Source organism: Triplophysa dalaica, chromosome 1 (genome assembly GCF_015846415.1).
Source record: "Triplophysa dalaica isolate WHDGS20190420 chromosome 1, ASM1584641v1, whole genome shotgun sequence".
Classification (NCBI taxonomy): Eukaryota; Metazoa; Chordata; class Actinopteri; order Cypriniformes; family Nemacheilidae; genus Triplophysa; species Triplophysa dalaica.
The window spans coordinates 22,112,924-22,140,398 of NC_079542.1; the positions used below are offsets into that span (position 1 = coordinate 22,112,924).

The following is a 27,475-nucleotide window of genomic DNA, read 5'->3' on the forward strand; positions in this document are numbered from 1 at the left end:
ATTTTCCTACCATCTCTATCTGTTCATCAGAACAAAGACATGTATTTGGAACAACTTGAGGGTGACAATTTTTTTATCTTTTTGGGTGAACTGTCCCTTTAAAGAGCATGTTCCTAGCTTTCCCATTTTTCAACCTTTAGATAGTGTGTAATGTTGCTGTTATATAACTAAATGATAAAGCTCAAAGTTTATTGCCAAGCGAGATATTGTCTTTACGATAAATTGCTTTTCAAGGACTACATAGAACGGCTGGATCGGACTACAGCCCCGTACTTCCCGGGCACATGATGTCACCATTCCGAGTGCTTATAATAACCTCCGCCAAACAGAATACACCAAAAAGGCCTTAAAGAAGAGGAAGAGCCGCTGGAGTAATGTTCTGTTATCAGAGTTTGTAAACATTTTTCACAAACTCTCTCGTGCTCTGAAAACTCGCACAGTATAAACTCTCTCTGATAAAGTTTATAATGTACGTTGTTTGAGTTTTCAGCGCACGAGAGAGCTTGTGATGGGTGCGGCTCGGGCGTTTCCTCGCGCCAGAAAAGTTTATAATGTGCGGGATTTGAGTTTCAGCGTACTAGAGGGCTTGTGATGGGCACGGATCGGGCTTTTCCTCGCACCAGAGAGAGTTTATAATGTGCAAGGTTTGAGTTTTCAGCGTACGAGAGAGCTTGTGATGGGCGAGGATCAGTCTTTTCCTTGTGCCAGAGAAAGTTTATAATGTGCAGGATTTGAGTTTCAGCACGAGAGAGCTTGTGATGGGCAAGGATCAGTCTTTTCCTTGTGCCAGAGAAAGTTTAAAATTTGGGGGATTTGAGTTTGTGTACAAGAGAGCTTGTGATGGGCACGGATCGGGCTTTTCCTCGCACAAGAGAGAATTTATAATGTGCAAGGTTTGCGTTTTCAGCGCACGAGAGAGCTTGTGATGCGCACGGCTCAGGGTTTTCCTCACAGGAATTGCTATATGCGCATGATTTTTTTAAAACCCGCACAAGTTGGTCCAGTTTGGTAATCAAGTAATAATAGCGCACGTGGGTATCAATGACGCATTTGGATGAGTGATATTGATATCCAGCTTGTCATAAATAAATGTGTATGTAACACGTTCAAGGAATAGGAAGAAATAGGAGGGAACCGGCAAACATTTAACAACTTTTAATAAAATAAACAAACCACAAAACGAAAGTAAAGGGCCGACAGCTCCCTCACAGTCGACTGCCGGCAACATAAACATAATAGAACATATTTCATACTTCATTTTCATTTCACATAAAATCCAGGCACGGTCCCCCCTCGTCGTACACTCCTGTCGCTCGTCCTTTTCTGCTTCTGATCTCCTCCATGAGAGATGCAAGACCGGTGCAATCTGCAGCTGACACTCATTGTCACTCGCGTCACCGGCCAAAGGCTGGTGATAGAACAATCTTACTATAGTGAATATCTCCCAAAACTATCACAGAAGCTTTCAATAGAACTTAACTCTTATTGAACCTAGACGATTGCGAATAGCCATTTGACAAAGAGCGCCTGCTGCCCCGAGCCATCTACTTGTTTGTAAATGATGCATTTGTCAACAGGTGTTTTTTCTGGATTCTCTAATAGATGGCAGCTCGGTGCTGTTCACTGGCTTGTTAGTGACTAGAGGTCTGGGGCGCTCCTGCGCTGCTGTGTTTACACGAACGGTCTGTCTGCTCCGATTCCACGATAAAGCCAGATGTTCCCTTACAAGGCCTCCAGCCTGGGCCTATCTGGCAGCCATTGCCATATCAGGTAGAGTCTTCTTGTTGTGCGGAGAGTCTCTCTACCCTCCACACGAGAGGACGATTCTCTGCCAGCATTGTTTGTGTGTTTGGCCCTACTTGACACAAATCAGTCTGGCATGTGTCATGCTCCACGAAGTGAAAAATTCCAGGGCCTCATGTGTTGTATCCAGCATGTTGACGTTTTCGAGAGGTTATGGGGTGTAATGTTAACACTGGAGGTCTGGAGAAACTCTTAGGGATCAATTATGTACTGGGCTGCGGTAGATGTTCTGTTGTGTATATTGTGTGTCCTCTGTGAGGAACAGCGGTCTGTGTTCGTTCAGCCTTCATTTAGAAGGCAATTACTACATAAACGTCTGTCTGTCGCCAAAGACTATTTATTGCCTTCATTCATAGTCACTTACACAAAATTTATGTATAGTTCTTTACTGTGACAGGTAAGTCAGAGGCTGATTTTCGAGTTGATCTTAAAACACTGTACGTAACTTTTATTGTTTTTAGTCTTGCACGCAATGATTTTAGTTTTAAAGAAAACAGGATGATCAGGTCTGTATGGTTGTTTTTCTGAAGCATGAAGTTTTCTTTGTGCTATCCTAGCTTGATATGCATTTTTACTTCCTGTGATTCCATCTTAATTTGCAAAGTTTATAGACTGTTTCACTGGCGACATCACAGCTAAGGGTCAGTGAAGTGACTCTAATTTTTTTGTGTCCCTGTGGTTTAATTACATTGAAAAGGATTACAATTTAAAAAATAATTTGCTTATTACTTGCATACATTCTCTTCTCTGAGGACCAAGACTGAAATTATGGTTTTAATTCATTTTGAGAGAAAATTTGGGGAAAGATTCAGAATGTGGTGTTACCGTGAAAACTATATTGTTTAAAAAAGGGTAATCATGCGAGTCAAGTCACAATCATGAAATGTCACTGACCTTTAAATGTAACTGTCCATACATGCTGTTGTGGCCCAAACTCAACGTCTGTGTACATCTGCAAATAATAGAGTCCCTTTAGACTATTTCCGAAAACAAGGAAAATGAATAATAAGTAAATTACTCTGGCTAGCAAGTTAAAAGTATGTTTAGTAGCCAGTTTTATTTTGGGTAACTGTAGAAGAACCGTTATTTGGCTAAATTTAAATGCAACAAAGTTTAACAACCAATTTAACAAATTGTTTATTTAAATACAATTATTAAAGGGGTCATTTGACTCAGCTAAAACGAATATTATTGTGTGCTTAAGATGCAATACACGATTTAAGGTTAAAAACGCTGTATTTTCCACATACCGTGCATGTTTGTATCTCCTCTTTGCTCCGCCTCTCTGAAACGCGCTGATATTTAACAAAGCTCATTGCTCTGAAAAGCGAGGCGTGCTATGATTGGCTAGGTCCCTAGTACGTGTGATTGGTCGAATACTGCACGGAAAGGTAACGCCTCTTACCATCTTCGGAACATCAGGCTGCGCCAGCGGCAGTACAATGACATTAACAAGACCGCCCACCTTACTTGCATATACATTTAGGTGGTCTTAGTCAAATCATACCACAAAGTGAAGTACATGAGTGGGGGTGTGGTTACACGAGGCGCTTCAGGCAGGTCTGGGTTCGGATTCGCTTTTAGATTGAATGCATCTTTTGTTCCGACACTTAAATTTTTGCTATTTTTTGTGTTTTATACATGCATGGGCAACTTATAACACGCCAAAGACACAGAAAAACACGTATTTCCGCCATACGACCCCTTAAAACAATAAAATATTAATATAAATTAATTAAATATAAATGGTTATTATGAGCCACTAACAAAGAACGGAGGTTATCTTTGAGCTAGGCGCATGCGTCGGATTAAACCGTTTACACAAAATAAGCCAATTCTAGGCATACTTTCTTAGTAAAATTGCTCTGTTTGCTTAAAGGTCTGATGAACTGGACTTGTTTATGGTTTTTGACTGTTATATGAGGTCTACTTATGACGTTCGTGTGGTTTTTACACCCAATCACATGATGATTGAACATTTACATTTACGGCATTTGGCAGACGCTTTTATCCAAAGTGACTTACATTGCTTTATCCTATACATTTTACATAGATATTTGCAATCCCCTGGGATCGAACCCACAACCTTGCGTTGTTAACGCAATGCTCTTACCACTGAGCTACAGGAAAGCTTATTGAACAAAATCTTATTGAACAAAATCAATAAGTAATAGGCTATTGTCTGCCCAGGTTTTGTGGCCAAATAATCGGTTGTAATGGGCATTATAGACACTTGGAAGTAAACGGCACCGCTTTCATTGGATAGCAGTTTGCATTGTTGGAGCCTTCTGTGAATTTGGTTCGAGACGTAACGTTAGGTTACACATTAGCACCATTCACAGTTTTCGCAGGGCATTAGTATTATCTGGAGATCTCCTGTGATTTATAAATGACCTCCCCTCATCAGTATTTCATGCGACGCATTCACACGGGCAGTGTTGGGTGTAACTAGTTACTAAGTAATTAGTTACTGTAATTTAATTACTTTTCCCTTGAAAAAGTAAAGTAAGGGACTACTCATGTTTTCTGTAATTTAATTACAGTTACTTTTGATGTAATTAAACTAAATACTTTGTTAAATATATGCGTGTGCAATAGTGTAATTGACATCAAAATTCAAAGTCTTATTTTAAAATCTGTGTTTTAATTTATATTTCTCACATTTGTAATACTTTGGTTAATAATATTATTTATTTGAATGAATTAAATAAGCTTTTTCATGTCTATCCTTGAATCACTTAACTAATAAAAGTAGATGTAGGATATAGAAAGTAATAAGTAATGAGTAACTAAATACTTTTTGGACAGAGTAATTTGGACACTAATCTAATTACACTATTGAATATTTAATGAGTAACTAGTAATTAATTACTTTTTCAGAGTAACTTACCCAACACTGCACACGGGATGATTTTACTCAAATTTACTGACTTATTTCCCGGATGTGATGGCAAGGCTTTGCGTATAGTTTGTATAGCCTTATTTGTATTGCGTTTAATGATATATGACCGTACCTGTCAGTATTTGAGACCAGTGATCCCGAACCAGACAAAAGATCACCACGTTCGCAGGTCTCAAATGTTAAGAGAGTTTCCATGATAAATAAACAAACTGGAGACTCACGGTAGTTTATGGATATCACCCAGCACCCTAAATAATACTACCAAAACACTTCAAAACAGCCTCCATTATTCGCAACCAGTGGATAAAATCTTGAAAAATGATATATGAGCCCACCAAATCACAGAGGTCCCGATTCACACGTGCTTAAGATCACAGACAACCTCTGCAATTAATACAAATGATTAGAGGTCCCCAGGTAATACTAATCTCGTGCGAATAGTGCTCAGGGAACATCAAGCAATCTCTAACAAACAATAGTGACGCGTTGTACAAAAATGTTTTATTCGCATAAGATTGCTATCGGTTCCAATATTGAACCCGAAGAACCCTCGGAGAAATGAAAAGAGAAAACACTCCATGTTTTTCCCACATGAGCTGGAACGTCTTTAAAAATAAACTTTTACCCTGCATTCCTAAAATCAGAATCCCAATATCAGAATGCAGTGACTGTATTCTTCCACAACCAGGGCTGGCACAATATTTTTGATATCTTTTACGGTATCTTTGTTTATTGCTTGCTCAGTGGGCGGGGCTAGAGAAGTGGTCGTTGATATTTTTCTGTGGAGGTGGAGTTCAACCTATCAATGTCGTCATAGATAGGTGCATTCCAGAACCTGATGTTCGCTTGGCCTGGTGTCAATGACCGATGTAATCTCAGTAACTCAGAAGGGCATTTTCATTTCTGACACTTACTTGATGTTCACATGGATTCGATTACCTCTTATATAGCAAAAGCTCGGGTTAAAATTGTGATTTTAATTCATGCCTCCTTTAAAGTCACCATGAAATCAAACAGTGATTATTATAAATGATTTATATCCGTGCACACTATTTTCTTTTTTATTAATTTGCACTTGTAATCTCTAATAAAAAACATTAAGCTCCTCAGTCACGGATCTAGGATTTTTAAAGCAGGGGCAACATTGGTGACACAATTTTCAGATGGGGGGCAAGTATAGTGCGCAATTCTTCTTCATTTTCAATTGCTGCTGGCACTACCAGATTTCTGAACAAAACACTGGAGATGAGTTAGAGAATGATGCAGTTTTATTAATGATAAACAGAGATGAGTATAGGTCAGTAAGGATGCCAACACAGCACAACACAAAAGATTTATATACTTTTAAACACACTTTTGGTATGACCAAATACTAAAGGGTTTTAAGTGTCAGACACTATTATCCGTCCCTGAACTATTTAACTTCCCTTAAATATTCAACTGTTAACTAATATGTGAATCCTACATTTAATCTAGCTGCTAAACAAATAAGGTAAACAAGCTAATAAAGTAGTGGATTGTTGTAGCTAAAGGGCTCAACACTAAGGATTTTTTGACTGGCCCAGACTTGCTCTGCCAACATTTTCACTGGCCCTGCCACAAAAAAAAATGTTTTTATCGTAGTTTTTGATCCATCATGAAATCTAGTTATCTGATTACCAAATTTATATGACACCAAAATTCAGTGGAGTAACTTTGTTTTGAAAAGTGGTTGGGACGGAGATGACAAACACAACACTTAAATAAATTGTTTCTGTAATAACTCGTTCGGAATATTTATCATGTCTAGTGAGCAGTCCATCCATTGGCTATACTCTGCTTTTTTGCACTACACTTAAAAACTGTTTATTTCTTTGACAAAAAATGTCACTTGTTCATTGGTTTATCCGTTTTTGTGCTTGGATACTGGATGCATATGCAAGCTCCACGAGCGCGGATGATGCACACATTTTAATCCTGGCGCATTCCTGAAGTTGTGGCTCTGTCTTCCTCAAATATAACATTCGATTGTGAGCAATGGGAGATGGTGAGAAAGAGGCGCATCGTTTTTATTTCTGCTTTGACAGCCGCAAGGCCACGGCGAACAGTGTAAGTGTGTGTTAGAAGTCTGGAATGGTGAGAAAACATTGTGCTTTGTACGTCTTACACCAATATTTAAGGTCTTAAGCCATTGAAGTTGAAATCCTGTCTGGCTAGCGGGTGGAGAGTAGGCGATCTTTTGTGGCTGCTCGAACACCTTCAACCACATAAACGTCTAACATGACATCACAAACCGGTCGAATGTGTTTTCGACTTCTTCTGGAAGTGGTAGAAAGTCGATAAGCTCGAAACGTTTCACACCCCGTTTACATCTGTGTTAACATCGTCCAACTGGTGATTCGATAGACCAAAATGCCCCCACCCAACATTATTTTCTAAATTGAGAAACGATGCGTAAAAAGAAGTCAATTGCAACTTCCGTTTCATCGGCACCTGATGAAGCACCGTTCACCAAACCAATTTTTGTGTTTTCACAAAACCTTTTTCAAACAAACATTTTTGCTGTTATGCTTCACTCTGACTGTTACTGGAAGTATTTGACTAACAAAATGTTTTGTCAAGTAAATGAACACTTCAGCTATTTGCACATCATCGTGTAACCATTTGTTTTATGGTTCTGCATGCTAAACGTAGATAAACTGGCGCACAGGCAAACGAAGGCTTGGCTCAAGAAGCTTATAATTGAGAGGGACTATTCAGTGTATTCATGACTGGATAGGGCACATAGCCAGTGTATTCCACAGTTCGTTTAGACCTATTTGTGCTGGGTTGAACAGCTGAGGTCTAGGTCAATAGAGGATACTGGGAGCAGATAAAGCTAAACCCACATGAAATGCCACCTGCCTGAAACTATTAATGGGCGTGTGATTTATTGAGGACTGCGCTTTAACTTTGGATGAAACTGCCTGTCAGAATCTAATCTCTGCTAAAGTAGAAGTACGCTGAGAGTTTACATTGTCACCATCAGGACACAATATGCTAGCCGCGGTTACGTACGTCGCTAAGCTGTTAAATATATTGAGTGCAGTAAGCTGAAAACAAGAGATTTGTGTAAAATAGTAATAGAATGCTTTTTAATGTGCCAGTAAAGCTTGGAAAAATGTTGTTCTTTTTAATGTTGGGCCGATAATATTAAAGTAATAGAAAAGCAGAGGAGGAGTTTTCACACTTCCGTATCAGCTGAAGTTTGAGAGAGTCAGTCAGTATGTAACACTCTTCTGTTAGAACTCCATGTGCTGTCTCTAAAGCTAAACTTTAACAAGTGACTTTAAAGAGTGCCTCAAAGCAACAACTATTGTATATTTATTATATCGTTGCAGGTTATCTTTATTAACTGATAATAGTTTTTATAGATAAACTATCTATGTAGTATTTCCCTTTGAAGGTTCTGGCATTTTATAAACACGTTTTGTGGTGCTTTCTTTTCGACTTGAAAAATGTTGCCGTTTGTCTTGTTTTAGACGAGTGTGAAGTTGAAGAAAGCCAAACTGTGACGGGCCATTTAGCCCCGAGACATACCATTGTGGGAAAAGGTTCATCATTGACGTAGTATTGTTGACCTTGCTTGGCTTGTGGCATTTTTGTTGTTCCTTTAAAAACCTGTTTGTTATTATGCAAGCTCCTCTCGGTCTGGCATGCAGCCAGAGACAAAACCTGAAGAATGAGTGAAGAGCGATTAGACTCACATGTTCGGAGAGGTGCCATTTTCCCTGCTGTGATTCTGCCCTAGATGTAATTTGTAATGTAAAATGTAATTTTCTTATCACATCATAGATTATATTTATTGAAATTTAAGTTTAATATTAATTAAATGTATTACATTTAAGCGAGTCATAATTTGTGGTGTTGTGACAACATGTGTGTGGGTGTGTTATCAAATTAGTGTGCCCCTACATCAAGTGTAAAAGATTTCTAGGAATGTTCCCCCAATTTTTTTTTAAAGATTTTGTTGTTGTGTTTTTTGCCTTTGTCATATAATATTAGTGAGATGATTAGAAGCAAAGTGGGAGAGAGAAGGGGGAACTGGAAAAGTTCAGGGGTGCTTTTAGAGTTGAGTAGGAGGGAAGGCTCGAGGAGACACAGTGGATTGGCTGGGGCTCTGCAAACCTGTGTCAGCAGCGTTTGTTTGGGTTAGAGGCAGGTGACCCGGAGTGAGCTGTAAATCAGTTAACCACAGTGGCACGATTGCTTACATCCCATCACAGGCCCTCTTCACGGCACTGTGCGCTTAGGGAATACCCACATTAGATCGTATTGTCACACAAATACACACTAGAAGCCATGAACTATATTTCTTTCCTTCTGGCGTCGAGATGTTTGTTTTAACTATGTCACAGATCCGTTTTTGCACACGGAGACCTTTTTCCCTGCTCGTCTAGTCACGCTGCATACAGCAGGAGTTTTATTTCACCTCTCAAAAACAGAGCAGTCACTCTGGAGCTCTTTGTTCTTAGCTGTGCCAAGACAGCAGAGGTGTAACGTGGTACGGCTCAGAGGCAGGGCGAAAGAGTGGGCAGCCAAGCTTTAGAGCTGCCCCGATGACCTCACAATGCCTCCCCACCTGTTTACAGCACCCAGTATGGTGTCCAAGAGATGATCAATGGGCGGTGTGACAGCGACTTATGCAGCGACCGGCCTTTGTTTTTACAGCATTTTGCCGGCACACAATTTTTCCATTTCAGGAGTCCCGCTCGCTTGACCTCCACCCAAAGTTCGCAGTCGGCGAGAAAGTCTGATGGATCAAGTGCAGTGATGCTTGTCGAGGAGTGTCAGTCATATCAAAACACTCAATGGATAGATGAGGTACTACCCCTCATGACACTTCCAAACAGATGCAGACGGCTAAAGCGTAGGCAAGCATGATGCAATAAATTGAGCTTGTTGGAAATTTAGTTAAAGTGATGTTTCCATTACATTTAATAAAGTACAGCGAGCCATTTTAAAGGTGTGATTAACAGGGCTTGTTTATTGTTTTAAACTATTGTATGAGGTCTACTTATTGATTTTAATGTTTTTAAATGTAAAAATCATAAGTAAAAGGTTATTTTCTACTATTCTACTATTTTCTTTCGAGAGTTTCCATGATAAATAAACAAACAGGAGACTCCCGGTAACTTATGGATTTCTCCCAGCACCCGAAATAATGACAAAACACTTTAAAACAGCCTATATAATTCGCAAAAGGTGGATAAAACCTTGAAAGATGATATATTAGCCTGCTAAATCACAGATATCCCGATTCGCACGGGCTTATGATCACAGAAAACCTCTGCAATTAATACAAATGATTAGAGGTCCCCAGGTAATACTAATCTTGTGCGAATAGTGTTCAGGGCACATCAAGTGATCTCTAACAAAGCAAAAGATTGGCATCGTACAAAAATGTCTTATTCACATAATATTGCTGCGCCATGCCTATCGAATCAAATATTGGCAGCACAGCACTGCTTTTTAACTTTTTGCCTTGTTCACAAAGGAATCCTCTGAGAAATGAAAAGAACAAATGCTCCATGTTTCACACATGAGCTGGAACGTCTTAATAAAGTTAATATACTTTAACCCTGCATTCCTTATTCGGAATCCTAAGGAAGGTTATGCAGCGACTGTGGATGGCGCAATATTTAGATATTTTTGACAGCATGTTTGTTTATTGCTTGCTCGCTCTATCTGGTTCTGTGCCACTCTTGGTACTTCAGTTCTGTCATGTGCGAAGCAGTGGGCGGGACTAGAGAAGTAGTCGTTGATATTTTTCTGTGGAGGGGGTGTTAATCCTATCAATGTCGTCATAGATAGGTGCATTCCAGAACCTTTTGTTGGCTGGTGTCAATAACAGATGTAATCTCGGTAACAAGGTTTTTTTTTTGTTCTGACCCTTACATGATATGATGTTCACGTGAATATGATTCCCTCTTATATAACAAAAGCTCGGGTTAAAATTTTTATTTTAATTCATGCCTCCTTTAAAGACCATATTTACTGCTGCAAGAAAAACGATCATTGGTATCATCTCATGACGACATTGTGGGGAAATGCTTTCAGACCCTCCCTTTAGAACGCCACTCCATTACCACCCCATAACCAGTTTAAATAATTTATTAAAGTGCAACAGATGCAGCAATCCATTTGCAGGATCTTTGTTTTAGAGGGCCTCATAATGACTTGCATCATTTCCTGGAATGCGGTAATCACACAGTCGCTATCATATCTGTTCCACCGCTTTGGTCTGTAACTACCTTCAGTTCAGTGAGATATGATGCTTCTATGTGAAAAACACAGAAGGGCGAAGCATCTCTTCATTCCACTCCACTAAGGGAATGATCCGTAGTCCTGCCAGCTCCTGACAATACAACTCTCTTCTCTAGTTTCTCTCCTGTCTGTCAGAGGCCTGAGTGACTGAGACCCAGACATAATCACTGGTCAGCATGAAGTAATTGACTGCTTTCCACAACACAGCGTTTTGGTGTCGTACTCATGTTCGCGGAAAAATGCCAGATTTGGAGATATCGGAGTTAAATGCCATTCAGATGATTAATTGGGGATTTTAATAATGTGACTCCTAATGTATGTTTTGTGTTATCTGCACTGTTTGATTCAGTGCAGAAACATGTCCGGAGAACATGAAATGTGCAGTCCGGATCGATGTGGCTGAAAAATGCTAATGTTCATTGTGAAACGTGATCGTCTCTTGGGGGCAGCTGAGAAGCGAGGAAGGGCCGTCGACCTTGCCTTTGCAAGACTGTCTGGATTGGACTGCAGAGCAGCCAGGACTTTCCCACACGTACATGTGCTGCAGACGAGCTCAGCCGTTAGGGGCGTTAGCCTGCACTTGACGTCAGCTCCCTGACAGCCACAGGAACACATTACACACACGCACACACTTGTGCTGCCATCCATGACGGGGCTATCCAAGGTCCACACGTTTTGTACAAACGCTTCTCTTTCTGTTCCTTGCTATTATTTCTGCATTTTAGTTCTTTTATATTGTTGCTAGTTTTTGAAGCTTTAATTGACAATTTAACCCAGGGATTCTCAACCTTTTTTGACATCTTTACCTGTTTATTTGAAGTACACCCGTGTGCTTTGAACTTCAGGTTTAATCCACAGCGATTTAATATATTCTATGAATAATACGAACAGAAGCGATCAATAACAGGATTTATTTGCAATGCAAGTAATATCATCATATTAAACTTCAAGTAGCAGAATATCACAACACCAGAAATAAAATTGTGTAGATGATAAATTAATGTTGTGCTAAATTTCATTAAATTAATTTAATCTGAATATGTTCATATCACAAATCATTAAAACTACATTTAGTCATTTTTATTGCATAAATTCTATTATTGCGATTTTAATTTCATACACCTTTTATGGATATTTTTGCATTTTAATATCACAAATAATTAAAACTACACTTTTAAAACGCTCAATGTTTTTGTTGCAGTTCCTTTTTTATGATTTTCATTTCATAACAATTTAAAATTAGCATTGCTATTTCTATCAAAATCAATCACTGACAACAATCCCCACATATTTTATATACATTTCTGAAAGTTGTCATAAACAAACAAAGAAATCACAAACCAGTGTTGAACATAAGGAACTGAACGAAGCTTAAAAAAACAACTGAAACAGGTAACAATAATTTTTCAGTGTGGAGGATATATGTCATTTTCATATCAGGGCATAGTTTCATTTCCTTATTTTCAGATCACATATATGATCATTATTAATTACATAACTGAAATTGAATATGCTTGTGGTCTACATTTCAAATTCTATGTGTGTATTTGAGAAATACATAATTGTGTGACATAGCAAAAATGTAGAAACAATCAGTCAATATATGATTTAATTTTATTAAAATGTGTATTTCATTTATTATATAAAGTAACATAAGAGAGATTTATCTACATCGTTTGTTTTTTACAGTATATTTATCAAATATCCAAATATAATTCAATTGTTTTGATGTAAAATAAAAACAAAAAAAGTCATATACTGGTGTTTTCTCTATTTTTTCTCTCTCCTTAGAGTGTGTTTGGTTTGTGGATACTATGTAAGGCGAAATGGTTCTGCTTTCATCAGTGGTTGGTTTCTTGTTCTGGTTCACTGGCAGGGCTGTTGTGTTGTTGAAGCCTTTGACAGTCTCTGTGTACAGCTGTTGGTTTTATGGTGCTGTTATTGTTTGGCCAGCTCTGCTTTTTCTCGTGGTTGTGGAAGGTGTGAAGTTATTTAGCCACTCGGCTGAGACTCTCACTGTCGCACAAAAACGCTTCTGCACACTACACTGGCCCTCTCATAACACTAGAAATGGTTTTTTATAGGAACCTCAAATTGTGCTATTTTTTTTAATCTTTGCTTGGCTTCAGCAAAGACATTATATTATCAGTGTTATTGACAGCCCAGAAACTAAATGTGATGTACAGTACATAAACATAAATCTACTAATTTATGTGTATAATTATTAATGAGGACACATTTGGGAAAAACATATGGTTTAATTTCTGAAATCTAGCATTCGTTACATTGTAACTATTGCACCTCAGGATACTCTGCACTGGCATTGCAGTTAACAAATACACCTTGTCTGTGATGAGCTTGTTTTTGTTTTGTGAATTCAAATTGAGTTTGATGTTTTTTTGTGCCGCTTAAGTTACTTTCATATAATTAGGAACACAATTGTCACGCAAATGAATTCTTGAGGTTTTTTTAACAAATCGAGTTGATTTTTTGTTAAATAATTAAGAGGGACAACACAAGGTTTGATTAATGATGTTTTAGTGTTTGTAAATCGTGATATTTTAACAGTAAAGCTTTTGAACATAAGAAACATTTATGTATCGATTATGTATCCTCGCATATTCAAGGTTAAGGAAAATATTTTACCACTTGATACATACCCCAAACCTAAAAAAAACAAAATGAATGCAAAGATCTTTCATCACCTTCTTTAGTCATTGACCCATATGTACTTGAAATGCAGCTCAATTTATGCCTTAAGAAGTCTGCCGCGCATTTATTTTCTTTTAATCTCTGTTCATTCTGTGTATAGTTTACTAGTTTAATAGACCGTAAAGAACAAAAGTGGCGAACGATGTACTGTAAGATTCGTGTGACCTTGTTTGGCATTCAGGGGGGTGGAGTCAGCCTCTAGCTATAACTAGTTGTATGCCATACCGTTGATAAGGGGAACTTATCTTGTCAATGACCGTCACAAATCCAATGTTGTGAAGTTTGCATTTTTGATCCTCAAAGGGTTCTGTGCTTGTTTGAGAGAGAAAATTTACACAGTCAGGTGCTTTTTTCCGACACATCTCTTTTCCATCTATCTCCAGCCATCCTGGTTGCCATGACGTTTTTACCATTGTTTGCTGGCCTCTGTCAGGTTGCCATGGCATTGCTTATTTGCCGTACTAAATGTCTGGTGGCGTTGAACAGATGCTGACGACTAACAGAGATCATCTCTGTCTGATCTTAAGCATCTGATCAGAGGAGATAAATCACTCGCTCTGCGTCCTCTGTACATCACAAGGAAACCCCAAACCAAATGTGAACTGGGGAAAACTAAACAAGTATCTCTTGATGATGCTCATTTGTTGTCCTTTTTTTGACTGATCGCTGAAGCAAGTGAGATGCTAAAGTGTCACACAGGTGAATGGGTTTCGATCAGATCCATCTGTTGCCCTGTGAGCATATGTCTGGTGTGTTAGGGTCAGTGGTCATACCGTCTGGACAGCTCTGAGCACCTGAGAGTGCTGCTGGTTATTACTGCTGCTGGAAATGACACATGATGGCACAAGCAGCACAGGTGCAGGGGACTCCTGCTTTGTCTGTTGTGCCATGCTGAGCCGTGGACAGAGGCCGGGATCTTCTCTCAGATATCACCAGTACTCCCTCATGTGGTCTGACTGTGTGCTGCCGATCTGATCCAGAGGACTTTCTAGGATTAACATGGCGAATGCTCACACGGTTACTGTTGTGGGCAGAGAACCGTATCTAATTATTAACACGGTGTCATAGCACCGTTTTACTAATAACACCCCTTTTGTATTGTCGATGTGCTCTTGTCATGTTTATAATATCATTTGAACAGTTTCCAAGTTGATTTTGGAAAGAAATGATTGGACATATGTAATGGGATTTTTGTAAACAAGAGTAAATCTGAATCGTTTGCTCAAAGGTGCAAAAATAAACGGGTACTTGTGACTTTTGTGAGTTTTTATATATACTTTACATATTCTTGGACAGAAGTGATGTCCAGCAGTGGAAAATTGAAATATTTGCTTTTTATAAGAATGTATTTTTAAAGATTTACATCTGAGAAAAGCTCAAGGCCCAGGAGAATAACTACAAAATATTAATGAGATGAGATGATCAATAAATATTAATAAAATGTTTTACTGTAGTCAGTGTAAGCTTTTTTTCCTGCAGACTTTTTTTCAATGCATTTTTGTGTATTTCCAATAATAGTCATATTCTCTGCTCTGCCGTGGTTTGCCAAATAATTTTGTCTATTTAGTACCTTAAATTTAGTGCGTTGTCCATTTTGTAACATAAAGGCCCACCTTATATTTTTATAGTATAATATAATTTCAGAAAGCATTAAAAGTATTGTAAAAATATGTCCTATCACTTTTGGCCCTACTATAAATTGTCTAATATAATTTTAAGTTTAATTTTGCGAACATCCCAAATATGATTAATTTCATTATATATTTTTATTGTACATAATTTAGCTGGGCATTTTACAAACACCTAGAGAGTGCAAAATGAACTTGTTGAAGTTGCCTTGGTGTCCAGGAAGTGTGCTTTGAGTTTGCCTTTCTAATTTAGTGTTTAAAATGAATTTAGTCTCACGGCATTTCAGTTATCCGCCTACAGGTGTCTGTGTTTTCAATTCAATTGTAAAAAACATTTTTCTACTCCACGATACAAGAAAACAGACACAGGCGCTTAATCTGTGACCTATCTACAGTGATAGTGTTGTGGGACTTGGCTTCTATTGGGTGACTTTCCTCTGAGCCTCAGAGACAGATAACCTGGAAGTGCAGTCAAATGACGTAGTTTGGCTAGATAAGATCGGTGAGCGCAATTGTTGACGTCTCATTGTGGTTAGAAAGCGGTTTTGTTTTTTTTCTTTCTGCAACACACAGAAATGTTTTCATTTAGCAACTCGCAGTGCACAAAAGCGTCGTTCACGTGTTGACAAAGTATTCAGTCCCACATGAAACCGACTGCTATTACATAGCAATACCCAGAAAAGTTTTATTTTAAACATGCTTGCATGCACTTCAGCAGAATGAAAATAACTCCTTTAGGTGTTGCTTTGTCTTAACTTTCCATAGGGTTTGTGTACAGTGACAGTTGTGAATGACGTGTGCTTTGTATTGTGTACTTTCAGATGATCCTGTGGGACTGGGATCTAAAACAATGGTACAAGCCCCAATATCAGGTCAGTGCTAAATGTATTGTGTAGATTTCATATGGTTATTTGTGCAATTCTTAAGCACAAATTTCATAATTTATTTTTTGATCATGTAGTGTATTCTACTTTGATTGATATTGTCAATTATGAATTGTAACAGTAATACCATTGTTTATGAATATAAATAAATAGATCTCTTCTGCCATTTAACATTATAAATAGAAATATTATTAATATAAAATAATATATAATTAACAGTTTGTTTCTAAAGTTTTGCTGTCACACCATAGGACACATGTACAGTTTATTTGTCAACTACCCAAATATTATAATATAGAATATATTATTTAGTTTTATATAGTATTGATATTAATAATGAGTGTATTAAACTAATATGTATTTTATTTTTATTTTGTTGATGTATTTACACTCACCTAAAGGATTATTAGGAACACCATACTAATACTGTGTTTGACGCCCTATCGCCTTTAGAACTGCCTTAATTCTACGTGGCATTGATTCAACAAGGTGCTAAAAGCATTCTTTAGAAATGTTGGCCCATATTGATAGGATAGCATCTTGCAGTTGATGGAGATTTGTGGGATGCACGAAGCTCCCGTTCCACCACATCCTAAAGATCTATTGGGTTGAGATCTGGTGACTGTGGGGGCCATTTTAGTACAGTGAACTCATTGTCATGTTCAAGAAACCAATTTGAAATGATTCGAGCTTTGTGACATGGTGCATTATCCTGCTGGAAGTAGCCATCAGATGATGGGTACATGGTGGTCATAAAGGGATGGACATGGTCAGAAACAATGCTCAGGTAGGCCGTGGCATTTAAACGATGCCCAATTGGCACTAAGGGGCCTAAAGTGTGCCAAGAAAACATCCCCCACACCATTACACCACCACCATAATTGCATTAATGAGAAATTTAACAGGTGTTCCTAATAATCCTTTAGGTTAGTGTATATCATTTGTGCACTACAAATATTTTTTTCATAGGCTAAAATATATTGAATTTTTTAAGTCTAAGAAAGTACACGGGAATAATACCATGGTATATTCAGGTTTTTCTTCTACATGCACATGCAAACCAGCATCTTCTCTTTGCATCTGTACGAGACTCACATTGTCCTTCTTGAGACGGTCTGTAGCACGTTACCTTACTGTGGCCTGTAGCCCCTCCATCTGCCTGCCATTCATTTCTGCTGCAGGCCTGCGAGTGGATAACACTCATCCTGGCTCTCATAAAGCTTGCCAAATGACGTCAAAGCCTGGAGGAAGTGCTCACTGTGCATTTTTATCACACACACGCACATGTGAGCGTACACACATACGCAGGTCGAAGCAGTGCTGCCACTCTACTTTATTACTTTCATCGCCCCCCGAATCCCCCCTTAAAAAAAGAAATGATGTAGTTCTGAATTAAATACAATCAATAAATGAGTTCAGCATGTACGCACAAGACCGAAGATGGATTAAAACTAGCTGAGTTTATAGATACCCAGAGTTCTTCCAGTAATATCATTATGAATGCTCACTTTTTTTTCCGCTGAGTGGATATCATCAAAAGCTGTCTCTGGCGCTTGGCTTGATGTATCAAGTTGATGGCTATGAGAATGAGTCATTCTTTGCTACAGTTTGCCCAGGAGCAGTAAAATCGTGTCCTTATGTACTTCTGAATGACCACAAGGAGGCAGTATAAGTCCCATGAATGAGGGAGCAATATGAAATCAACCATTGTCTTTGCATATATTTGATAACTTGTGTATGTGTATGCAGGGTGCAGTGAGTGGAAACGGTGTGGATCTGTCTGTGATAAACGAAGCCAGGAATCTGGTCTCAGATCTGGCGATGGACCCCTCTCTCTCGCCACAGGTCCTTTCCTCGCTGCGCAGTGTCAGCAGTCTCATGGGAGCTTTCTCTGGGTCCTGCCGGCCACGGGTCAACCCCTTCACCCCATTCCCTGGTTTCTACCCCTGTCCTGAAATAGATGATACCTCAGAGAGAGGAGAGAGAAAGCCACTGAAGGTAGGTGAGCAGATTAAGAAGAGAAAGTCTGGAGAGATGTTTGCCTTAATTAACTATACTGGATTTTTAAAGAAAAAATATAAAGGAAATATAGTCAAAATTTACTCACCCCCGAGTCGTTTCAAACCTGCTTAAATTAATGAACATTTCTTGTCCACCATTGACTTGCTTAGCAGGAAAAGTGACACTGGTAGTCAACAGTGCCCTAGAACTGTTTGCTTTCCTATAGTCTTCAAAATAAAAAAATAAAAAAAACTTCCTTCCATGGTAGTCCATGGTGGCCAAGAACTTTTTAGTTACAAGCATTGTTCATTTTTGGGTGAACTGTCACTTTAACCTCATGTTGCTCCACCGGGATTGTCTCTCTTTATCAAGTTTTACTTACTACAATCACGGCTGCAATTCACTACTTAAATGATTATGTGCTTTTAGGGCATGAGTAGCCGGAACAGCCTTCCCACCCCTCAGCCGAGGCGCAGTTCAACCTCTTCTTCTCTGCCCCAACTGGAGACTTCCTCATTACGCTGGGAACGCACCAATGGGAAGAGATCTCACTCTGAGCTCAGCAGGTCAGATCATCTCACTCATGTGCTTTGTGCTTTTCTGGGGCCATCTACATTTGATGTGAAGCAGGAACACATGTGTGCTTCTTTCTGTGGATTGCTATGAATTGATGGAAACTGTCAAAGGTGTCATTGAACCTATGAGTAATATCCACTTAATAATCTTATTAAAAAAAATGGTCAGTTTAAATAGGATCTTATTCTTACTGTAATTGTGCTGTTTGTCCTCAAGGTGGCAGTGTTAAAAAGAAATCAGTTACCAACTATTTTGTTGATACAAATACCTCTATGCAACAGATCAAATCTAGTCAAAACTTGATTTTTAAACAGGCCCACACTAAATCCGCAGATCATATTTCTCCTTATTTGCTTAATGTTTAATTATTATGACTCATTCATTGGATTATGCTTTCAGGACAGTGTGACACATTTTATCACATGCTTTTCTCCAGAATCAGCACAAAAAATAAGAAACGACTCAACAGGTTCCATTGGGTCTTATTAAATATGCATTTTCACTATACAGCCCGAGTTGTGTCTCTAATGGGCCGAATAGCAACCTGCTGACTATACCTAAACAAAGATCCTCCTCTGTCACCCTCTCCTACGGCCACACTATCCCCAGAAGACCAGGTCAGCAGCATCAAGAACTAAATCATCTCTTCTTTCATGTATTGTGTAGTCAAGCTCGCACATTAATGTCAGATTCATTTACATATTATAAAATATGTGGGTGACATTGTGACATTGGTCTCCCTGCATGCGAACGTTTCTATTGTGTGTCTTAAGGTGCCTCTCCAAGCCTGAGTCCAGCCAGTTCGCCGTCTCACTGTCCCCCTGCTGTTCCCGGCTCATCTCTGGTCACACGCTCTCCGGTGGAGTTCCCCGACACAGCTGATTTCCTCACCAAGCCCAGCGTCAGCCTGCACAAACCGCTGGGCTTTACTCTGAGCTCACCTGATTTTCAGCAGCAGTATCGCAGCCCAGTCTCAACCCCCACGTGCAACAGGTACCCACCTTCTTTTTGGAGATTATTCAGAGACTGCACCAAGAGATAAATAGCCAATTGTGTTTTTATAATAGTTGCGGCCGACAGATGCTAAAGGGTGTGGCCAGTGTGGAGGTGGGCGATGGCCATCACCCAGCAGCCAATGAGATGCAAAGAACACGCTCAGGTGGGTTTTTAAGCATAACATCCTGCCAGCTCATTCTTTAATATTTCGTTTTAAACACCTTGTGTCAAAAGTTTAAGCAGTTTTTTGTCAAAATTATGCTTCTGCTCGCTTTCTTGAAAGCTGAAGGCTCCGAGTACGGAGCGGAAAACCTGATTCGAGAGGAGAGCTTGGAGGCAGAGTCCCAGGAGGAGAGATCCTCAGACACAGCAGTAGAGAAATGGAGCCAGCCCGAGGACGAAGAACAGACCTCCAGTCCAGAGCAGTCCTCACCGGATCGTGAGGTAGAGCGCACATAGACGCACACTCGATCAGGCACAACTTTAATTTATCCCCACTTGGTTTCATTATATTAATGTGTAATACATTGCCAAGAGAAGTGAAATCAAGATCCATTGTTGCTTGCGGAACGAGTAATTTTAATTTATGAAGTGCCGTAATAACATTTGCCTTAGAAACCCGCATAAAAGACGAGCCTTTTTTCTTAGCGTAACCTGAAATGCCCTCGTCTCGATTCTCGCTCGCTCGTTTTTTACTAGCCAATCTGGCAGTTGTTAAAGTGGCCAGCTGTTGAATGAGCAGAGCAGAGCAGAGTTGAGATGTGGTAACAGAGCAGTTTATAGTCCGGGCAGAAATCTCCCTGCAGATGTATTGTGATTATTTGCATTCCCTTATTATGTGGTTGCTGGATTTATAACTCTGGATTTTCAATGGGTCTCTCTGCAAACCCATGGTTTAGTGTTCTGCCCAAAGGGGTTTACAAAAAGAGCATATGTGAGAATAACGTAAATTAGCTGACCTAGTGAAATGTTTTTGTTATTACAGCATCTCTTAAAAATCTGTCCTACATCAGGTTGGACTTATTGTGGTTGAGCTCAGTTTTTGTTGTAATGATCACACCATGTCCTTGTGCCTTTTGCTGACTGGGATCCTGGAAGGGAGGAGAGGAGTTCAAGCTGGACCCCATGCTGTCGGAGCATGAAGCTGTCATGGAGAAGATGAACACCTGGAACTTCCAGATCTTTGAGTTGATGGACATGACAGGAGGGAAAACTGGCAGGATTCTCAGCTATGTTAGTGCTACGCATCATTCACCAGTGTCAATAGATCTCGAAGTGAAAGTTCACCAAAAATGAAAATTCTGTCATCATTTCTCACCCTCTTGTCATTTCAAACCTGTATGACTGACTGACTGACTTGCAGAACAGAAAAGAAGATATTTTGAAGAATGTTGGTTACCGAACAACGACGGTACCCATTCACTTTCATAAATGGACACAAAACTAATGCAAGTCAATTGGATACCACTGTTGTATGGTGACCAACATTCTTCAGAATATTTTCTTTTGTGTTCTGCAGAAGAAAGAAAGTCTTGATTGAAATTACAAGAGGCTGAGTAACCGATGACAGAATTTTAAAATGTTCCCTTTAATTATCCAAATAATGAATTGTTCTTGAACGTATTAAGTTTAACATGAGAATGTAAAATGTAATGCTAACGTCCCCTCTCACTGCTTTGTCTTCAGTTTGTAACAAACATGAATCTGGGGGGACTTGATGGCTCACTGGTCGTCTTTTCTTAATGAAGTTCTGTCTATTACATTCTCTCAGGTGGCGTACACTTTGTTCCAGGACACGGGTCTGTTTGAGATCTTCAAAATCCCCATCCGGGAGTTCATGACGTACTTTTGCGCTCTGGAGAACGGCTATCGTGATATCCCCTGTGAGAATAAAATCTTGAAATTGTTCAAGTGTTTCTCAGATTGGACTTTTGTCTGAAACTGAAAACTGTTTAACATGTTTCCTGACCATTCTCGCCACAGATCACAACCGCGTCCATGCCACTGACGTCCTTCATGCAGTGTGGTATCTTACCAGCCGACCAATCCCAGGCTTTCAGCAGATCCTTAATGAACATGTCACAGGAAGTGATACAGGTATATTTGTGCTCTTTTGGGGGTGTAGTGGTTAAAGATTTAGATTCCTGTCATCTCCAGGGTCATGGTTTAACGAAATAAGTTATAGGTTTTTTAACCCCAAGTGGGATATTTATGGTCCATCGCGATTAGGACCTCTTCAGGGTAATTGGCAAAGTGACAGGCTGCTTCATATAAAAGTGTAAGGATATGTACAATAGTAGAGAAAAACATTTGAAGATTGAGACAATGATAGATGGATTCGGGTGATAGCATCTCTATATCTAGTCATGTCTAATTATATCTCCATACATCAGATTAATCAAGAATAAATAGAAGCCCACCAACGCCGAGCGGTTTTGCAATTCCGGCCAGAGGTGCAAACTCTATCCGATAAGAGAAGCTGTATTGCGATTGAGATCTGATGGAGGCTGCTGGCTCAGCAGGTTCAGGGCTTATTTTAAGTCTGCTGATGGCCCTTGTAATTTCTCAAATGGAGTTCACTCTGAGTCACTCTGCTGCTGTTTCACGCAGCTGCCAGCTCTGGCAAGCAGAGGTGTTGAATCACACCGGGGCCAGTGACTTCACTAGCTGGCTCAAGTACAGATAACAGAAAAATATAAAAAAATCTTCAGAATGAGATGGAAGAGGATCGTTTCTGTATATGAAACAGTCATCTTAACTGTGTAGCCACCTGGTAATGTTTAGTAAGTCTCTTTGAAATTAAAATAGATATATATATATATAGATATTTCTAACATATCTTTTAATCTGTGTTTACTCCTACATTCATTTTAAGCACATCTATACAGTACATATTTCCAATATATAGTCTTAATAAACAGACAAAAAAAATCGTTTGAACCTGAAATACACAGCTTAGTTATGTGCATCCACTTAAAAAACAGCAAATTGGGTTTAAAAGTATGTCAAGACAAAACATGAAAAGCAATTTCGTTGGGTCTTAATATAACCAAGCCTAGATTTTCATTGGAAATTTTCTTTTTAAATAATTTAGAGTTTAATCATGTCAGGCTTCATGTGAAAAGGCCTTCAGTCAATTCGTGGTACATGCCACCTAGTAATGTAGTGGTTGTGCAAGCCAGCACTGTATTGATTTGTGGAATGGATTGTTACCTGGAATGGACATGGAATGATGTTGCATTACTGTTGTAACATAGAAGTCTGTTTTTATCAGATTCAGACAGTGGAATCTCTCCAGGCAGGGTGGCATATGCCACGTCCAAAAGTTCCTCTTTCTCGGATGACAGTTATGGCTGCCTGGCCTGGAATGTCCCTGCGCTGGAGCTTATGGCACTATATGTAGCAGCTGCTATGCATGACTATGATCACCCTGGTCGCACAAATGCCTTTCTTGTAGCCACTAATGCTCCTCAGGTAAGTGATGGACCAAATTTGCATCTTTGCAGTTAATGCAACTTTTTTATGTATTAATAAGATGTATTTATTTGTACGTCTATGTTGTCTGAGCACTTACACTGAAATGACTGATTTGTAAACACATTACTCCTTATTCAAGGATGCTTTGCATTGATGTCAGGGTAATAATTGATCATTTAAAAAATTTGTAATTTGATTTTTTTTTGATGATCTTTTGACAGAAATGCAATATGATATACATGGTAACAATGTCTTCAGAGGTGTATTAAGACCTTACATAATGCAGCGTTATAATTGTATTACCTTAGAATTAGCTATTTCTATCTACAGTATCTCACAGAAGTGAGATACTGTATCATGGCCTGCGGTCGTTATCATGCTCTGCTTCAGTATGTCACAGTACATGTTGGGATTCATGGTTCCCTATCTGAACAGTAGCTCCCCAGTGCTCATGCAGCCCCAGACCATGACACTCCCACCACCATGTTTGACTGTAGGCAGGAGACACTTTTCTTTGAACTCCTCACCTGGTTGCTGCCACACACACTTGACACTATCTGAACCATTAAGTTTACCTTGGCCTCATCTAGGGCTGCCCCCTGTCAGTCGACTATTCATTATTTGACTAAAAGACACTTATTCTAGCAAAATTTTATTAGTCGATTGTCTACATATCATTTAGAAAGTGTATAGGCACCACGTTTGTCGCTTTACATTACACCCTTCGCTCTAACACTACCGTTAACTTAACTTAAAGTATTGTATGCTAAGTTAACAAGTCAAGTTTTCTTCGAAGGCCTACTATCAGAAGCATTTGAAATCACGACTGGAGTTCTTCAAGATGATGGACTAGCACCATTCTTAGTTACAATCATGATTGATTATATTTCTAGATTATCCGAAACAACTTAGAATATCTTACGCACAAGGCCTAAAAAGTGCAGGGCAAAAGCTCATGTGTCACAAGAAATCAAACTAAGACGAAAGAACCCGAACAAGAAAGAAAAGTAAATGATTTAGCCTTTGTGGATGACATAGCTCTTCTAGAGAGCGACGCGAACAGAGCGCAAGAACAACTAGAGACTCTCAAACGAAACGCTGCAAAAGTTGGGTTAGAAATAAATATAAAAAAAGATTGTACAAATGTGTCTCAACCAACCAAGCGCACCAAACCTGACTATAAACGGCCAAAACATTGCTGTGCTTTCGGAATTCAAATATCCAGGCTCCAACATGGGATTCACTAAAAAGACATCAAAGAAGAATTGGGCTGGCATGGCCAGCCTTCGACTTGCTTAGACCCATACTTGGATCACCAAAAATAAAAATAGACTTGTTTAGAAAAGCGTGTATCACAATCCTGCTGTACGGATGTGAGACATATATACTCACAAAAGCTCTCTACGAAGACCTGGAAATCTTTGAAAGAAAATGTTATCGGATCATGCTAGGTATAAACCAATCTAAAGAGTCAAATGACAAATGAGGATCTATACAGGAGAACAGGGCAAAAGAAAATTAGAAGGGAGCGGCAACTCTGATTCACTGGACAATGTCTTCGCATGGACGTCAATGAGCTAGCAAGGATTTACGTTCTCTACAAATCGAGCGTAAGGGACAAAAATCTGAAATATGAGGACGACAAGGAGACTGATCTTTCTATCGATGGATTAACCGATGTTTAAAGCTTCGAAACACAAGTTGGAATTTCGAGTTGATCCGACCAAAGTTGCCGTGCCCAAAAAGCGCGCCCAATGATGATGAACTTCAATAAAGAAAATGATGATGAACTTCAATAAAGAAATGATATTATGTTTATTTGTCCAAGGGTTTAGACTGAGGAAAATGGTGGCTAAAAAGAGGATGATGCAATTCTACTTTTGCTAGATCTGTTGAGCACATGCGCTGCATCCCTCCATTCTATTCGTTTCTAACAGCACCCGCATCGTCTTCATTGTGTGCGGGACACAGAGCTCAGTTTTCCGGATGTGCGGGCAAATTTGGGTTCCTGCGACATTCCAAAAAGCCTAATGTTAATTTGTTCATTATGATTCAGTATACACCTTAATAAAGGTATTACGTAAAGAAATGCTGAAGAGCCTGAACGTGAACAGAAACCGCATCAATAAAGGATCACAGGACAGAGTGTGAGCTCTTTGCATTCATGTTCAAGTGTTAACGTGTTTTTTTTCATTTAGTGTTTTGAAATGTCGCAGTAACATAAGTTTGGCCTTACTGTTGGTAAAACTGATCTCCGTGTTCTTTCCGTGAAACCGGTGCGCCTGTCTTTATGAAAAAGAGCATTACGGCAGAGATGCCGAAAACGAAGGACTGAGCAGAGTTAAGTTAATGGTCTATATGGTTGTAGTGCTTAGTAACTGCTTTATATTTTATTAATTTGTTAATACAATGTATTGAAGATATTTATTTATTCCTATTTTTGCGATCTGACCTCAGAGTTTTCTTTCAGGTCTAAAGCCGTCTGCTTGATTTTTCCACTGATATGTTTTTCGCTTCAAATTGCTGTATTTTTATTTATTTGTTTTTTAACAATTTATTTTATATTCTACGTTTAAAATATTGCTGGCATTGAATTTTATTTCTGTATGAAATACTCACATTATAGGCTATATTTCACATTAAAAGCTATTTTTGCAGTCTGATCCAGAAAAAAAGATTTTGTTAGGCCTTTTTATTTTTTGGAACGAATATTATAGTTTGTTTATATGTAAATTTTGGTTCGTTTAGTTAAAATTTATATTTACTCACTAGTTCATCATAACTTGTGGCGGTGTCAAAGCGGATTGCAAAATATATTTTTCAATATGTCCCCATTCCCCATGTATATTGAAATATTTAAATGAACAAATACTAGTCGACTACAGGAATCTCTAGTCAAAGGCAGCTCTAGTCTCATCAGACCGCAGGACATGGTTCCAGTAATCCATGTCCTTAGTCTGCATTTCATTAGCAAACTGTTTGCGGGCTTTCTTGTGCATCATCTTTAGAAGAGGCTTCCTTCAGGGACGACAGCCATGCGGCGTATGGTCTGAGCACTGACAGGCTGACCCCCCACCCCTTCCATCTCTGCAACAATGCTGGCCGCACTCATGCGTCTATTTCCCAAAGACAACCTCTGGATGTGACGCTGAGCACGTGCACTCAACTTCTTTGGTCGACCATGGCGAGGCCTGTTAAACCGCTGTATGGTCTTGGTGATGCAGCTCAGTTTCAGGGTCTTGGCAATCTTCTTATAGCCTAGGCCATCTTTAAGTACATTTTACATTAACATTTTAGGCATCTGGCAGCGCTTTTATCCAAAGAGACTTACATTGCTTTATCCTATACATTTTACATAGGTATTTGCAATCCCCTGGGATCGAACCCACAACCTTGCGTTGTTAACGCAATGCTCTTACCACTGAGCTACAGGGAAGCTAGAGCAACTGTTCTTTTTTTCAGAACAGTTCAAAAATGGTCGGTGTTCAGGTTCCCTTACTCAGATTGAATTCTTATTTACATTTTTACGTATTTTTGCTTTCTCTTTTTACAAACATAACTTCTGCACTGATCAGTTATGACAAAAGAACACTTCCGGACACTGCTGTAATGCCGTCTGATAACTTTTCTGTTCTACGGATGGACCGAACAGCTGTGGCTGGTAAAACCAAAGGTGGAGGACTGCGTTTTATGAACAACAAGAAATGGTGTGACCCCAGGAATATCTCTGTTCTGTCGCGCTCCTGCTCGCCTCATCTGGAACATTTCTCCATTATCTGCCGCCCATTCTATCTGCCCCGTGAGTTTTCATCGATCATTATTACGGCTGCTTACATTCCACCACAGGCAGACACTGGTTTGGCTTTGTCTAAGCTCCACAATGTGCTCAGCAGCTACATTAACAAACATCCTGACGCTGCCTTTATCATCGCGGGAGATTTTATCAAAGCCAACCTCAGGCAGGTCATGCCAAACTTCTATCAAGATGTATCCTGTCCAACTGGAGGAACGAATACACTGGATCATTTAACTCCGTTTAGGAATGCCTACAATGCCCGCTCACTAGCAGCTTTTGGCAAATTGGACCATGCAGCCATTTTCCTCACACCAGGATATAGACAAAGGGTCCTGGATTCCCCAGTGCAGAGATTAGTGACGCGCTGGTCCTCCCACTCAGAATCTATGCTACAGGCGGCTCTTGATGACGTCGA

The 27,475-nt window shown here is 39.3% G+C and overlaps 1 protein-coding gene across 1 annotated transcript in view; it reads left to right on the forward strand.

Annotated features, from left to right (window-relative positions):
- Window positions 1–27,475, forward strand: part of pde3b (phosphodiesterase 3B) — a 52,062-nt gene that overhangs the window by 18,646 nt on the left and 5,941 nt on the right. The window contains exons 2-12 of the mRNA XM_056756330.1: window positions 16,152–16,202; window positions 17,964–18,212; window positions 18,645–18,781; window positions 19,302–19,408; window positions 19,565–19,784; window positions 19,859–19,950; window positions 20,071–20,231; window positions 20,886–21,020; window positions 21,559–21,670; window positions 21,771–21,884; window positions 23,062–23,261. Coding sequence (XP_056612308.1) covers window positions 16,152–16,202; window positions 17,964–18,212; window positions 18,645–18,781; window positions 19,302–19,408; window positions 19,565–19,784; window positions 19,859–19,950; window positions 20,071–20,231; window positions 20,886–21,020; window positions 21,559–21,670; window positions 21,771–21,884; window positions 23,062–23,261 — 1,578 coding nt within the window. The remainder of the gene's footprint in view (window positions 1–16,151; window positions 16,203–17,963; window positions 18,213–18,644; window positions 18,782–19,301; window positions 19,409–19,564; window positions 19,785–19,858; window positions 19,951–20,070; window positions 20,232–20,885; window positions 21,021–21,558; window positions 21,671–21,770; window positions 21,885–23,061; window positions 23,262–27,475) is intronic.